Source organism: Rhincodon typus, chromosome 5 (genome assembly GCF_021869965.1).
Source record: "Rhincodon typus isolate 14 chromosome 5, sRhiTyp1.1, whole genome shotgun sequence".
Classification (NCBI taxonomy): Eukaryota; Metazoa; Chordata; class Chondrichthyes; order Orectolobiformes; family Rhincodontidae; genus Rhincodon; species Rhincodon typus.
In genome coordinates, this window is record NC_063336.1 from 75315792 (window position 1) to 75332156 (window position 16365).

A 16365-nucleotide genomic window follows, 5' to 3' on the forward strand; every position below is an offset into this window, starting at 1 on the left:
ATGCTATTACCCCCTCTGAAATCAGCATCATTGGCCCAGAGCAATGATCAACCCTGACTTCATGCTGCTTTTTACTGTTCAGCTGCTTACTTGGTGAGTAGTTCAAAGCTTGTGTGACATTTCTCTAAGTCAGAAATCCAGTACTTACTGGTTCTCCTTTGAGTCCCTTGATCTGTAAAAGATAAAAAGGAGGTAATTAAATATGAGGTACCCATGGCGCAAATCATTCATGTTTAAGTATAAGCATACTGAGAACATGCCAGAGATTGATTGTTGCTGTTTGTGTAGGCTTTAAAGAGTTTTTGGGTGACAGACACAAGGTAATAGGAATTCAGCTTTGGACAGAGGCATCTTGCATGATTTACAATTCTTCAATTGTAAAGAATAGTTTCAGATACCACAGGTTAATATCTAGTTTAAACTCTTGATACACATTCCCTTTGTCTGAAACACTGACTAATTCATTAAAAAATTTCCCTGGGATTATAAATATATTTTGTATCTAGTACATTAGGATCTCCTTGTATCACTTGCAGGCACATAACCAATGGAAAATGTGGAATTAGAGCATTTACATTCTAGGTGTAAGTATATGTGCAGATGTAACTCTAGAGTTTCACCATCCACCTCTCCCTCATACGCCCAGCATGACCTCAGTCAATCCCTCACCCATCCCAACCACCAACCAGAAAAGCAATGGAATAGTTGTTACCAAATTGAATTCACAAGACTGTCAGAGAGGTGGCTTTTCATCTCCATCGACAATATTTTGACAAGCAATTGAGAAAAGTGGTCAAGATAATGCAAACTACACAATTTTATTACAATCCCTCCAGAATTTGTCTCCTGGGATTTTGGCAGAGATTGTTTGTGATTAACCTGGAGACTCCTAGAGAGACATTAATTCCGTTTGTGAGTGCAGGGGCAATGGCAGCTTCTGGCATCATGAGGAAGACACTCCTATCTGATGCATGGGAACCATATGGAAAAATTATTTTAAATCACTGTAGAAAATAAAACAAAACTTAACTATCCCTTTACTTCTCTCTCTGCTATACAGTCTAACTAAAAATTTTTTTTTAAACAGGTCTTCCTTCGCAGCTGCTGCAAACTCAAGGATGAAAGATGTTGTAAAGGCATCCCATCGTCTCATAAAAGACGATGGGATGCTCTCTCATTAGAGAGAGATGACTGGTGGTGGTTTAGCTTGAAGGTCACTGTGCTTCAGGTGAGGGGAAGGTTGAGAAGGAGAATCCTTCATGGTAATCTCAGCTGATGCGGGAATTGAACTCAACTGAGCTAAGCAACCCCAGTATGGTGTAAAACTTCACTTAGAGATAGAATAGAACTTTCATTAAACATCCAGGCAAAAATATGGCAATGGAGAGAAGCAGCCCTCTTTTGGTCTAAGGACCAAGGTCCTCAATCTGTTGTCTAAAAATTGAAACTGCTGGAGAAACTCAGCAAGTCTGGCAGAATCCGTGGAGAGAAAGCAACGTCGGGTCTAGTAATCCTTCATCCACTGCTTTATTCACAGGCGCTCCACACCTGCTTGGTTTCTCCAGCAATTTCTATTTTTGTTTATATTTCCAGCATCTGCAGTTTTTTGTTTTACCTTAACGTGTGGTGTTTATTTTATGCCTTCTTTTTGCAAACTCACCGATCTCAGATACAGGACTGGTAAACAACAAGTACATTAAAATTATTTAGAAACTATAGTTAACATATATACAATTTACAGGAAACACATCTTCTATAGGGATTCATCAACCACGGTTATTCATAGCAACTGCAATTCCAGCTACAAAAGTTTATAGTTGGTCACATGCTGCTTTGCACCCTGGTTTCTCAATGACACATGTACAATGTTTTGAGAAGATTTATAGCTTGGGTGGTGGATGAGGTTGTAGACTTGCTCGCTGAGCAGGTGAGTTTGATTGCAGATGTTTTGTCACCCTATTAAGTAACACTGTCAGTGTGCCCCCGGAGGTGCACTGATGATGTTACCTAGTAGGGTGATGAAACGTCTGCAATCAAACACGCCGGTTCAGCGAGCAAGTCTACAACCTCACACCTGTACAACTTTGTGCATATTCTCTTCAAATATCACAACATAAAGAATTATAACAAACAAAACTCTCTCTCAAACAGCACAGTTGGTCTTCCTACACCACAGGAACTGCAGCAATTCAAGAAGAAAGCTCGCCAACACCTTCTCAAGAACAACTAGCGATGTGTAATAAATGCTGGGCCAGCCAGCGATGCCCATATCCCATGAACAAATTAAGACCAAGATGAGTTAAAGCAACAAGGTAGGTGAAGTCAGGTTTAGGCTTCAAAATCTGGGTCAACATTTTTGCACTGCCTTCAGTAGTATACAATAAAAGCTAGTATATTTCAAATCTTCTCAGGTGGTGAAGGCTGGTAGATGGTAAAAAGAAAAGTTCAGTAAATTAAAGGCTTGAATTTTTGTAAAGATGAATGGCTTCTCTGTCATTAGAAAAATGGCTTCAGAGGCCTGGATCTAGAGGTCTCGCTCCAAAACACAGCACTTACCATTATCACAGGAAGTGGTTGCAGGGAGACAACTTCCAACTTGCAAATCCATAGTTCACAGAGGCAGCTGTACTTGTTAAAGTGCCCATTGAGATTGTTAAAAATAGATATTAACGTGTGCAAAATATCCTTAAACTCACTGGAACTGTAAACAGATTTGTCAAAAGGACCTGTAGAGGCATTTAAAATTCCTGCCCCTTAAATATTTGAAAAAGTTTGGAATGTTAAAAGGTGTTTTCTATTTCACTCTAGGTTGACATAAGTTTGAGTGCGTTCATCACAGGAGAAATAACTAATTTCACAATCTTTCATTTTCACAGTGGTGAATAGCTTGATTGATAGTTCCAAATGTTTACAGTCTCTTTGAAGTCAGACTGCGGATTCCAGTGCACGTTTATGGGAATAAAGAACACTGACTGCGGTGAGTGGGCTTTCATCAATAATGGTGTTATTTTTGAAGTTCTGAATTGATCAATGACAGTTAAGAACATTTTTAACCTCAACATGGGTCCCAAGGTCTGCTCATGATGGACACTGGATGATTTGGCATGATCAATGTAAGGGTAGAGGGCTGTGTGTAGGAGAATGGGTTGGCATGAGTAGGCACTAACTTATCATAGTGAATATAAAAGATCATGGAAGGTAGGTGAAGGGTAAAAGGCTGGCCAGGCAGACATGCGGAACCAGAAAGGATGATGGGGGAGAGAGGGATGGAACAGAGTGCATCGGGCCACTTCTTTTGATGTAACAATGTTTCTATCCCTCTCACTAATAGATAAAGAAGTAAATCCCTCGTGGTTGCTTACCACAGTTGATATCCCTCCCTACGACTGTGAGTTGTTGATCAGCTCGAGGGACGATGAGATGAAATTAAAGGATTTGCTAATCATAAAGATACATCACTCAACATCAACAGCAACCTTGTAGGCTTCAGCCAACACTTGACAATCTATTGAGAGCCCTGGTGCAACTCACTGGGCACAACTCACTGTCTGATCAGCTATTGTCAAAATCTGCTAGAATTAGCCTGTTAAGGTTTAAAGAGCTGATGATATCTGAATGATTGACTGCACATCATAAGTTTGTACTTAACAAAGAAGATGTCTTGGATTACTGACCACATCACACTCACACATTACAACAGTGACTTCACATCAAATATACTTGGCACAGTACTGAGATCTGAAAGATATTATACAAATGTGTATTTTCTCAACCAGGCATCAATCAGCACATCACAGCCATTTTGGCTGCCAACAGAGCTCCCAGCCAGACCCAACCCACCTGCATCATTGCGCGTCCCTTAACCAAGCCTGTGCTTCATTGAAAAACTGAAGAGGAGTCAGGCCAGACTCAGAATGTTAATTCTATTTCTTTCTCCATCAGTGCTGCCCGATCTGCTGAGTTTCTTCAGGATTCTCTGTGTGTTTTTTGCACTGAGGCTGATTTTGCCTCATACTCCAACCTGAATGGTCAGAACGTTGTAGTGGGATTCAGCCCAGTCAGGAAAAAAAATACCCCTTTGCCTCTTGTTTCATTCACAAATTAACCCAATGCTCCTGTAATAAGGCAAACAGCCTTTGTACTGGTTGTCTGATCCTACTGTTGTTGGAATCAGGGCATCAGTCTGCGAAGGGTAAAACTTTCAATCCCAAAACTAAATTTCTAGTGTAACAGCCTGGATGTCCAAACATTGAGACTTTCTCAGAGTCCTGAGGGACATTGAGATGGAACCTGAGTCAGAAATCTTTCACTTAGCTGGGAGATTTTGGGCCATCTGTTTCTTTGATGTTGACTGAGGGATGAGATCTATTGAGCAAGGCACTGGGGATAATTACGCCCTGCTCTTCCTTAAAGTAGCTCCAGTGAGGGGGCAAGGGTGGGGAGTGGAATCTTACACATTTGGTTGTTAGGTTCATCTGAAAGACAGAACCTCCAATAAAGCCATACTGCCTCACCAGTGCAGAGGATTGTCAGCTGGGAGTATTGTGCTCAATGCGGCACAATGGCTAGCAATATTAGCAATACTCTGAAAGGGGTAAGGCGGGGTCTTTACGTGAACACCAGGGTGCTTTAGACCCATTTGTGCCATTTGTGAATCATTCCGTGAGGTCCTGTCATTAACAGTATTGTAGGATGCAATGCTTCAGCCTAAATGGGGTTCTAAAGAGCTGTTTTCAAACAAATATTTATTACGATGCAGAAGTTGGAAATTCAACTCTAAGATGGGCCAGAGCCAAGGACCCAAGTTTGATTCCAGCCTCAGGCGACTGTCTGTACGGAGTTTGCACATTCTCCCCACATCTGTGTGGGTTTCCTCCAGATGCTCTGGTTTCCTTCCACAGTTGAAAGATGTGCAGGTTAGGGGGTTGCTCGTGCTAATTTTCCCAAAGTGTCCAGGGATGTGCAGGCTAGGTAGATTAGCCATGGGAAATGCAGGGTTACAGGGTAGAGAGTGGTTCTGGATGGGATGCTCTTTGGTGTGGACCTGATGGGCCAAATAGCCTACTTCCACACTGTAGGGAATCTAAGATTCTATGTTCTGGAATAGGACTTGGACACCAAAGCCTTGCATCTCAGAATAAAGAATGCAACCAAACTGAGTCACATTGAGGGAGTGTAACCATTATCAATGCAGTGGGCCAAACCATAAATGCAATGAATTGTTAATTACAATGTAGTACTTTAGAACAATATGGACTGGACATGGAGTTATATTTATATACGTTCGTTGGATAGCACTTGTTGACAATGCCCTCAAGGATACCTTCCAATTATATATATTAGAAATGTGGGTGGAAATCCACCAATTTAAAAATCCACAGTGGACACAGATCTTGAATCCTCACTGCCCTCAAGGAAGGTGGAGTGAGGGGAGAGAAATAGTGATAGAATGTGAGACACGAGAGAGACAGGGAGCTGGGAGGGGTTGGAGGGGGAGATCATGAAGGGGATAAAGCGGGGGAAAATATAGAGGAGAGGGGCTGAGAATGAGAGAAGTTTGGCGGGGAGAGAGAGAATGGGACACATGAGACAGCAGTGATTGCCCTTTATTTCAAAGGGAATGAGTATAAAATTAAGGAGGTTTTACCAAGGACTGACTTATAGAATCATAGAATCCCTATGAGACAAAGTTGAGTAGGTTGGGTTCGTACACATTGGAATTTAGAAGAATATGCAGTAACCTTTTTGAAACGTGACAGAATAGATGCAGAAAGTTTGTTTGCTTGTGGGACAGTCAAGGACCAGTGGGCATTTGTTGTGCATTTAAACCAGAGATGAGGATGATTTTTTTTCTCTCAGAGGGTAGTGAATCTGTGAAATTCTTCACTACAGAGAGCTGTCGAAGCTGGACCATCAAGTATATTCAAAGCTGAGATAATCAGATTTTTAAATCGGGAATCAAGGGAAATAAAAGATTCTGGAAAAAGGCAGGGAAGTGGAGTTGAGGTTTATCAGATCAGCCATGATCTAACTGAATAGCAGACAAGACTTGATAGGTTGAATGGCTTATTTCTGCTCCTATGTCTAACTTGAGAGTGCAGAGAGGAAGAGTAAGAGAGACAGAAGGGTTGGGTGACAAAGAAAAAGGCAACAGAAGGGGAAGATTGGGGAGAGGAAGATGGGGAAAGGTTCAGTGTCAGGAAATTGACTTTGTAAAATCATATCCATAGGGCATTCCTGTCAAATGATGCAAAGATCTCACACATACCTTTCTGAGCACTGCTTGTCCTTAACCAACTAAGTGGGAAACATACCAGGAAGTTAGCCACTGTAAAGCTATCATATAGCCATATACAGTTGCTTTGAAAGCAATTACTGGGATTTGGCAGCATTCATTTTTCCCCTGAGCTTGTTTAAGCATGACTGTGCAGATAGGTATCCCAGATATGTGTTGAGTCAGTGATTAAAAAGTACAACTTCTGGCAAATGACCAAACACTCAGCTCCGGTACAAACACTGAGAGCCATTTGAGTGACTATTTGAAAAGTCCCCATTGGGACAGGTACATATGAGTGTACAGGGGGCAGACTGAATAACAGAGATGACAGTGACTGTGCTTTGGAATGTACACCAGCGGTCTCTCTCACCTGTTGTTACTCTGAAAGGGGTAAGGCAGGGTCTTTACATGAACACCAGGCACCTTTAGGCCCATTTGTGCCATTCTGTGAACCAATCCGTGAGGTCCTGTCACTAACATTATTGTAGGATGCAATGCTTCAGCGTAATTGGAGCTCTACACAAGCAGTACAGAAGGTGAAGTGGAGCCCAGGTTGTTTAATGTGGAAAGTGCAGGATATTCACTACTGTCAACAATACCAGAGCAAATATGTTGATGGGGGATAGACTGTTAGTTTGCAAGTTCCAAGGAGATGTTCCATTTGTCAGGTTTTGTAAATAGTTATATTTTCATCTAATTGACTTAATTACAAAGGAGAATGGAGTTGCAGGTTGAGAGAATATATAAGATGTGCCCAGGCTTGCCTTTCCAAAATGCAGCACCTCACATTTATCTAAATTAAACTCCATCTGCCACTCCTCAGCCCATTGGCCCATCTGATCAAGGTCTCATTTTAACCTTCTTCGCTGTCCATAACACCCCCAATTTTGGTGTCATCTGCAAACTTACTAACCTTACCTAAGAGATAACACAGTCTGGAACCGGAGGCACACAGCAGGCCAGGCAGCATCAGAGGAGCAGGAAAGTTGACCATTTTGGCGGGACCCTTCTTCGAAATGGGGGGAGGGAAGGGAGCTCAAAAATAAATAGAGAGAGGAGGGGTGGGGCTGGGGAAGGTAGGTGGAATGGTGATAGGTGAATGCAGGTTGGGAGTGGTAGGGATTGGTCAGTGAAGTGGGAGGAACAGATAGGTGGGAGAGAAGATGGACAGGTTGTGTCAGGTCAAGGAGGTGGGGATGAGAAGGAGCATTGGTCATGGGATAAGGCCGGGGGTGGGGAGGTCTTGAAACTGGTAAAATCCACATTTAGGCCATTGGTCTGTAGGCTCCTGTGGCGGAATATGAGGTGCTGCTCCTTCAGTTTGCAGGTGGTGTCATTGTGACACTGGAGGAGGATCAGGAGTTTGAACTGAAAACTGAATCAATGGACTAGCTTATCATCCTCTGGTGCACTTTTCCCCTCAACTGGAATCTTCAGGACAAAGGGAGAATGGTTACATGGCTGAGGTCTACGATGGTCAGTCTCACTTTGTATAAGTGTGAAGGAAATTGTAGGAAATGTGTGCAACAACTGACCATTCATGGAACCCAATATCAACGCCTATCATGACATGCCCTTTTCAAGACTCTAATACAAACTTGCTCATAATTGCCTTGCAACTAATGTCTCCATTTTTGACTTTAAAGCAGCAAGTTTATCTTTTCAATTTTTTTTGGAATAGCCCAGCTCTACTGCCTTCTGACTATGTTCCTTCCTTGAAGATAGCTCTGATCATTGTATTTATTGGATGTATTATGTTTAATTGCGCTGGTTAATACATTCCCAACAAATGTCTGTGTGTTCTGTCTTAATAATCATAAAATAAATTGTCATTAGGCCCATTAAGTCTGTGGCACCACTTGATTATGGCACGTTTCTCAATCCCATGCTTGTACCTTCTCCACATAACCCTTGATCCCCTATCTATCGATATCTTAAATACACTCAATGTCTTCGCCTCCACAGCCTTCTGGGGCACTTAATTCCAAAGATTCACCACCCTCCGCTGAAAGAATTCCTCCTCATCTCAGCTCCAAGGGGTCATCCCTTCACTCTGAAACTGTGCCCTCAGGTCCTAGTCTCTCCTACTAGTGGAAACATCTTCTCCACTCTGCTCTATCCAGGCCTGTCAGTATCCTGTAAATTTCAAAGAGATCCCCCTTCATCCTTCTACACGTCATAGATACAGACCTAGAGTCCTCAAAGATTCCTCGTTTGACATGCTCTTCATGCCTAGGATCATTCTTGTGACCCTCTTCTGGACCCTCTCCAATTCCGGCACATCCTTTCTTAGATAGGGGGCCCAAAACTGCTCACAATATTCCAAATGTGATCTGACCATACCTTATACAGCCTCACCAATATATCTCTGTTCTTATATTCTAGTATTCTTGAAATGAATGCTAACATTTCATTTGCCTTCCTAACTGCTAACTGAACCTGCATGTTAACCTGAGGAGAATCCTAAAGTGGGACTCCTAAATCTGGCTCATGCCGCCTTTCCACATTCCCGATTTCCCTCTTCAGTAAACTCCTGACAGGTAAGGCCAATGGACTCAAGGCATGGGTAGGTACGTGGCGCTGGGATATTATAGCCATTACAGAAACATATTGAGGTTGGTTGGCTCGCCGAGCTGGTTTCTTGTATTGCAGACGTTTCGTTACCATGCTGGGTAACATCCTCAGTGCAGCCTCCGATGAAGCGTCGGTATGTTTTCCTGCCTGGTTTTTAAACTCTGGAGTCCGTTGAGCTGGATTACCTCACTTCCAGTTTTCCTTCGTAGTGGAATGTGTATGGGGTCGAGTTCAATGTGTTTATTAATAGCATGCTTCGTGGAGTGCCAGGCCTCTAGGAATTCTCGTGCCTGTCTCTGCCTAGCTTATCCCAGGATTTTGGTGTTGTCCCAGTCGAAATGGTGGTTCTCCTTGTCCATGTGGATTGAGATGAGTGAGTATTGGTCGTGTCTTTTTGTAGCCAGTTGGTGTTCATGTACCCTTGTTGTTAGTTTCCTTTCTGTTTGTCCGATGTAGTGTTTCTCACAGTCTCTGCAGGGGATCTTGTAGATGACATTGGTCCTGTCCATGGCGGGGCGTGGGTCTTTAGTTCGGGTGAGCAGTTGTCGTAGGGTTGACGTGGGCTTGTGTGCCACTCTGATGTCCAGTGGTCGTATGAGTCTTGTGGTGAATTCCAATGTGTTCCTGATGTAGGGTAGTGTGATAGGTGTGTTGGGGCCTGTAGTATCTCCCTGATGTTGTTTGTGTAGGCATCTTCTGACCCAGTTTTTTGGATATCTATTATCCCTGAAAACCTGGAAGAGGTATTCTTCTTCCTCTTGGCGTAGTTCTGTATTGCTGCAGTGTGTTGTTGCCCTTTAAACAGTGTTTGCACGCAGCTTCATTTGTGTGTGCTGGAATGGTTACTGTAGAAGTTCAGTACCTGGTCTGTGTGTGTGGCTTTTCTGTGTACTTTCCTTTGCAGTTCCCCATTTGTCTTGCGCTCTACCATGACGTCCAGGAATGGGAGCTGTTTGTTCTTCTCTTCCTCTCTGGTGAATTTTATTGGAAACGCTACGTGGATGACACCTTTGCCATCATTAAACGGACAAAATTAGAGGAAACACACAAACCCACGCTACAAATCTACTCCAAAACCTTACAGAAACATGGCTAAGGGAGGGACAGGACTGGCAGCTTAATGTGCCAGGGTACATGTGCTTTAGGCAGGACAGAAGTGGAAGTAAGAAGAGATGGGGAGTTGCATTTTTGATTAAGGGCAGTATCACAGCAGTAGCCAGAGATGAAATAACAGGGATCATCCAGTGAGACTTTGTGTGTGGAGCTAAGAAATAAGAAGGAGATGGTGACATTAGTGGGGTTGTACAATAGGACCCAAATGTCAACAGGGATTAGAGGAACAAATATGCAAGGAGATTGTGGACACTTGCAGGAGAAATAGAGTTGTCATAGTGGGGGAATTAATTTATGTTTTGATGTTTTGATTTTACTTTCATTTCACAGTATGGATAAAAATCTTTAGCATGTGATCTGAAGTCCAGCCCTCAGGGAATGCTTGATCTGAACCACCATGCCTGTATTAACTTATTGTTACACTATTCCAAATCAAATTCCACATCCTTGCTCTATTCACATAGTCCTGTATCTTCCTTAACCTCCCTAAAAATAATGCTTATTGCCTCAACGTCTCCCTATTATTTCAGTTTCACCCAGAGAAGCACAAGATCCCAGGCACTTACAGCTAACCCAGGTGGACCTGGAGAACCCATATCACCCTATTAAAAACACAGATAATTTCATTAATAATCAGTTGATGAACAGTTAACTCACTTACATCTTAATAAGTGTAGCTAGGAAACGAACAAGTTCAAAGTTGAAAGAAAGGCTATGTATACTCTGAAATGAGTTACAGTCAGCGCAGGACCTGTGCTATTAGTTACAGGATACAAGGAATGATCTGCTTAGGGAGTAATGTTGTGGCACCGCAATGGGCTGGGCTTGCTCACATCTAGCATTACTAGTAGCACAGGTCTGCCCCTAAAAGCAGATTTTTAGAAAATGTATAATCTACTAAACCTTGATGTTCAGAGAAACCTGACTGTACTTGTAGAAGGAACACTGAAAGCTAACATGCAGGCACAGAAAGCAACTGGGAAGGCAAATAGCATGTGGAGTACATGATCAGAAAATTCTTACTATATGTATACAGTGCAAACACTTTCCTAAACCTTGAACTCTCTCACAACCTACAAAAGTAGCTTTCACCCCAACACAATCATTTTCAGTGTAAAGTGACTGAACAAACAACAGAATTTAACGCTTTCTGTGCAAGATTTTAGAATCCTCCTGTTCCTTATTTTCTCTCAAACTTTTCAAAATACCAATGTCTCTATGAGTGTACAGTCACCAAACTTGGACACTTTGTCCAAGTATTCTCCCACTATTACATTGTAGGGGGTGGGTCATGTTACTCCCACGTACTTATATTCTATGCATCTGCTCACACATCTCACTCCATTTGACTTGGCAAGTGCTTTTCACATTGCAGAGATGTTTTCAATGAAGTGTCTGGCATCATCCACAGGTATTTGTCAGGGTCTGTCTTTTGAAAGACTATATCCTTCATATTTGCTACCATTTTAGAACTAGAATATTTCTTAACAGGCTTCTGTTTATAATTCTGTATTCAGTAACAGGTTGAAGAATGGATTTCTGATGGGATTCAAAAGTTGTGTCAACTGTTAACCAATTTCCTTTTCCAGGGAATGACTGGGACTGTCACTTTAGGTGGTCCACATTTTCTGATTAATTTTGTCTCCTTTTAACTATTTTCTGAATGTCAAGTGAACATTATCAACAGTTCCATTCACCATTTGGGGGTCATGTTAACTCTGTGGGACTATGTGAAAACAATAAATTGACCATCAGTTTTACATGTCTGTGGGAATGATATCAGGCAAGTTGCTGATCCACGATTAACACAAATCAGATGACGAACAGTACATTTACAATAGATTTCTAACACATTCAACTCTATAACTGATCTCACTTTGCAAGTGGAACATTGGGTTCACAAGTGAGAAATTGCTAATCAAAATTGCTCTTTATACTATTCCAAATAACACTTACTTTTTCTCCTCTTGGACCAGGTAGACCAGGATCACCAGGGTCTCCCTTTAAGCCCTGTTTAAAATGGAGAATGAATGAGTTAACCATATAGTTTATTGAAATAGAAATCTGTTCTTTATGTAATATGATTTCCCACTGTTGAAAATAAAGCAAAGTTATATACCATGTTGGAACAAATTGAGAATTACTAAAGCAAAACCAAATTGACACAGCTCTGCTAAAAATTCTGTTAATTATTGTAATATGGTCACCCCTTTTTTAATGATGTACCAAGGACCAGAGGACATTGCCCTCTCAAGAGTAGGATGAGTGGGATGAAGTTGGAGGTATTTGCTCGTTGGAGCTTTAAAAAAACTGCAGGGAAGCGAGGAGAGGCATGAACGAACCCCATTGTCCTGAGGTTTTGGGAAAAGGTCACAATAGGTAGGAAATAGGGTCATGAGTCTTGATCAGAGGCTGCAAGGAAGTTAGTCAAAACTGAATAGAAACTAATAGGAAAGAAAAACTCTTTGCATGGGGCGTTTAGAGTCTTGTGATCTGTGTGATATGTTAAACCCCCTATGAATGGTAACATGAATCCTTTTCTTGCTGCACTCCTTCACCAGCCCAAGTTACCTATAGACAGTGGTGATTAGTTTCCAGGTTATTCTTTAAGAACTTTCAAGTTGTAGCAATGAAGACTTGTCAGACCGTTTTTTTCCACTTGTGCTGTTGATGCCTTCAAAAGGGTTTCCAATTCATAATCCTTGATAAGTTCAGTTTTCAGAGAAAACAGAGAGAAGGCAAAAGCTGTTGTTCTTCAGGCATATAATTTCAAAATCTCTGTGTCCAAATCCAACATCATTTCCAGATATCCAGTGAGTGAAAAGAACTTGATTGTTTTACTCATATCTCCTCTCACGGAAAAAATCATGATCAAGGGGCAGAATTTTAGAAAAAAATCTGTTTAATAAAATTAGAATGCACTTTGTCACAAAGAGGGCCATGGAAATCTAAATTCTCTCCTAAACAAAGGTTGTCATGTTGAGACAACTGAAAATTTCAAACTTTGAAACTTAGAATTTTTTTAGCCAGGTCTTTGGGTTATGAGGTGTGGATCAGATCAGTCAGTCCTTAAATGAGTGGCAGAACAAGGACAAAGGACTGAATCCCCTCCTCCTGGGATCATGTTGTGGCCCATCTTCCTTTTACGAATAAGCTTTGAAGGGCTTGTTATCCCTATGCAACTGGGTCCCTATTCACAACCTGACTGGCTATGGATTTTTGGTTAGTGAAGATTATGAAGGGAAAGGGCTATCCTCACATCCACAAATGAGATTAAATGAAATAAAAATCTTAAGCAGGAGCAGGATTAGGCCATTTAGCACATCAACTTAGCTCTGCCATTCAACATAATCATGGCTGATTTTCTTTCTCAAAGGCAAACTCCCATACTGTCCCATACACTTGGCACTCTGAGCTTCTAGAAATCAATTAAATACATCTTAAATAAATTTAGTAACTTAGCCTTCTGTGGCAGAGAATTCCACAGCTTCACCACCTTCTAATGAAGACATTTCTTCCCATCTCACTCTGAAATGGCCTATCCAGTATCCTGACACTGTAACTTGTTCCCTTGTTCTAGGCCATCATTCCTGCCCCTAGTCTGTCCAGCCCTATCAGAATTTCGTACGCTTCAATGAGGTCCCCTCCCAATCTCTGAACTCCACCTAGGACAGGCCCAGACAACACAATCTCTCCTCATTCAACAAACCTGCCATTTCAGGATCAGTCTGTTAAAGCTTCTGTCCTTCTGTAGAAAGGTTATCCTTTCTTAGGTGAGCAGACCAAAAATGCATACATCACTCTAGATGTGGTCTCACCAAAGCCATGTACTATTGGATTAAGACTTCCTTGGTTTTGTACTTGAATTTTCTTTGCAAGCCAACATACCATTTGCCTTCCTCCCTGCCAGCTGCACCTGCATGCTTGCTGTCAATGACTGGGTAAAGGACCTCCAGGTCCATTTGTATATCAAAATTTCCCCAATCTACTATCAAGCAAATCACAGAATCCCTACAGTACGGGAAGAAGCCATTTGTCCCATTGTGTCTGCATTGGCCCATTGTGTCTGCAAAAACTTTCTGAAGAGCATCCCACCCAGACCAGCCCCAGCCCTTATCCTATCCCTGTAACCACACACTTGCAATGGCTAATCCACCTTGCTTGCATGTCCCTGGACACGATGGGGCAATTTAGCAAGACCAATCCACCTAACATTCACATCTTTGGACTATGCGAGAAAACTGAAGCATGCAATGGAAACCCACAGTCATACTGGAAGGATGTGCAAACTCCACATAGACAGTCATCCAAGGCTGAAATTGAACCTGGGTCCCTGGCACTCTGAGGCAGCAGCGCTAACCCCACTGAACAATCACGCCGCCCCTAAACAACATTAATTGTTGCTTGGAAGTCACACGTAGATCAGACCAGGTAAAGACAGCAGATTTCCTTCACTAAAAAACATCAATGAACAAGGAGGCTTTTTAATGACATTTGATCATCACTTCACAGTCAGCATTACTGAGATGAGCTTCATTTCCCAGAACTATGAACTTGTTGAGTTTAAATGCTACCAGCTCAGTGATGAGATTTGAAACCACGATCCCAAAGGTCTGGGCCTTTGGACTAGGGGTCCAATAACAATATCACTGTGCTAATGTCTCCTCTAAATAATCCTCTGCCATTCTGTTTTTCCCATTGAAGTGGAAACATCACAGTCATCCACGTTGTACTGCATTTGCTATGTACTTACCCACTCATTCAATTTGTCTCAATTGCATTGAAGTCTCTTTAAGTCCTCCTCACCATTCACATTCCCATCTAAGACAACAAGGTGCAGGGCTGGATGAACACAGCAGGCCAAGCAGCATCATAGGAGCAGAGAGGCTGATGTTTCGGGCCTAGACCCTTCATCAGAAAAGGGGGAGGGGAAGGGGGTTCTGAAATAAATAGGGCGAGAGTGGGAGGCGGATAGAAGATGGATAGAGGAGAGGATAGGTGGAGAGGAAACAAACAGGTCGAAGAGGCGGGGATGGGGCCAGTAAAGGTGAGTGTAGGTGGGGAGTTAGGGAGGGGATAGGTCAGTCCAGGGAGGACGGACAGGTCAAGGGGGCGGGATGAGGTTAGTCGGTAGGAGATGGAGGTGCGGCTTGAGGTGGGAGGAGGGGATAGGTGGGAGGAAGAACAGGTTAGGGAGGCAGGGAAGAGCTGGACTGGGAGGGGAGATTTTGAAGCTTGTGAAATCCACGCTTACTTCTTCAATCGTGAACCTAACCCTCCCTCTACTGACCCCTTCTCCCACTTCCAACACACCCCCTCCTCCTGGACACCACCCCAAGGCCTCCTACCCTCCCTCAACCTCTTCATCTCCAACTGCCGTCAAGACATCAATCACCTCAACATCTCCACCCCTCTCACCCACTCCAACCTCTCCCCCGCAGAACGTGCAGCCCTCCGCTCCCTCCGCTCCAATCCCAACCTCACCATAAAACCCACGGACAAGGGAGGCGCAGTTGTAGTATGGCGCGCAGTTGTAGTATGGCGCACTGACCTCTACATCGCTGAGGCCAGACGCCAACTCTCTGACACCTCCTCCTACTGCCCGCTTGATCATGACCCCACCCCCGAGCACCAAACCATCATCTCCCAAACCATCCACAACCTCATCACCTCAGGTGACCTCCCACCCACGGCCTCCAACCTCATCGTTCCCCAACCTCGCACTTCTATCTCCTTCCCAAAATCCACAAACCTGAATGCCCTGGTCGACCCATTGTCTCCGCCTGCTCCTGCCCCACCGAACTGATCTCCAACTATCTAGACTCCATTTTCTCCCCCTTGGTCCAGGAACTCCCTACCTATGTCCGTGACACCATCCACGCCCTCCACCTCCTCCAGAACTTCCAATTTCCCGGTCCCCAACACCTCATCTTTACCATGGACGTCCAGTCCCTCTACACCTGCATTCCCCATGCAGATGGCCTTAAGGCCCTCCGCTTCTTCCTGTCCGCAGGCCCGACCAGTCCCCCTCCACTGACACCCTCATCCGCTTAGCCGAACTCGTCCTCACCCTCAACAACTTCTCTTTCAATTCCTCCCACTTCCTACAGACAAAGGGGGTAGCCATGGGTACCCGCATGGGCCCAAGCTACGCCTGCCTCTTCGTAGGTTACGTGGAACAATCCCTCTTCCGTACCTACACCGGCCCTAAATCCCACCTCTTCCTCCGTTACATTGATGACTGTATCGGCGCCGCCTCATGCTCCCACGAGGAGCTCGAACAGTTCATCCACTTCACTAACACCTTCCACCCCAACCTTAAGTTCACCTGGACCATCTCTAACACCTCTCTCCCCTTCCTGGACCTCTCTGTCTCCATATCGGGCAACCACCTAGAAACC

The 16365-nt window shown here is 43.4% G+C and overlaps 1 protein-coding gene across 1 annotated transcript in view; it reads right to left on the reverse strand.

Moving 5' to 3' along the window:
• LOC109936192 (collagen alpha-1(XIX) chain-like) overlaps positions 1–16365 on the reverse strand; it is a 334226-nt gene that overhangs the window by 185496 nt on the left and 132365 nt on the right. Inside the window, exons 12-13 of the mRNA XM_048597074.1 lie at positions 11921–11974; positions 149–172 (exon numbers count right to left, since the gene is read on the reverse strand). Coding sequence (XP_048453031.1) covers positions 149–172; positions 11921–11974 — 78 coding nt within the window. The remainder of the gene's footprint in view (positions 1–148; positions 173–11920; positions 11975–16365) is intronic.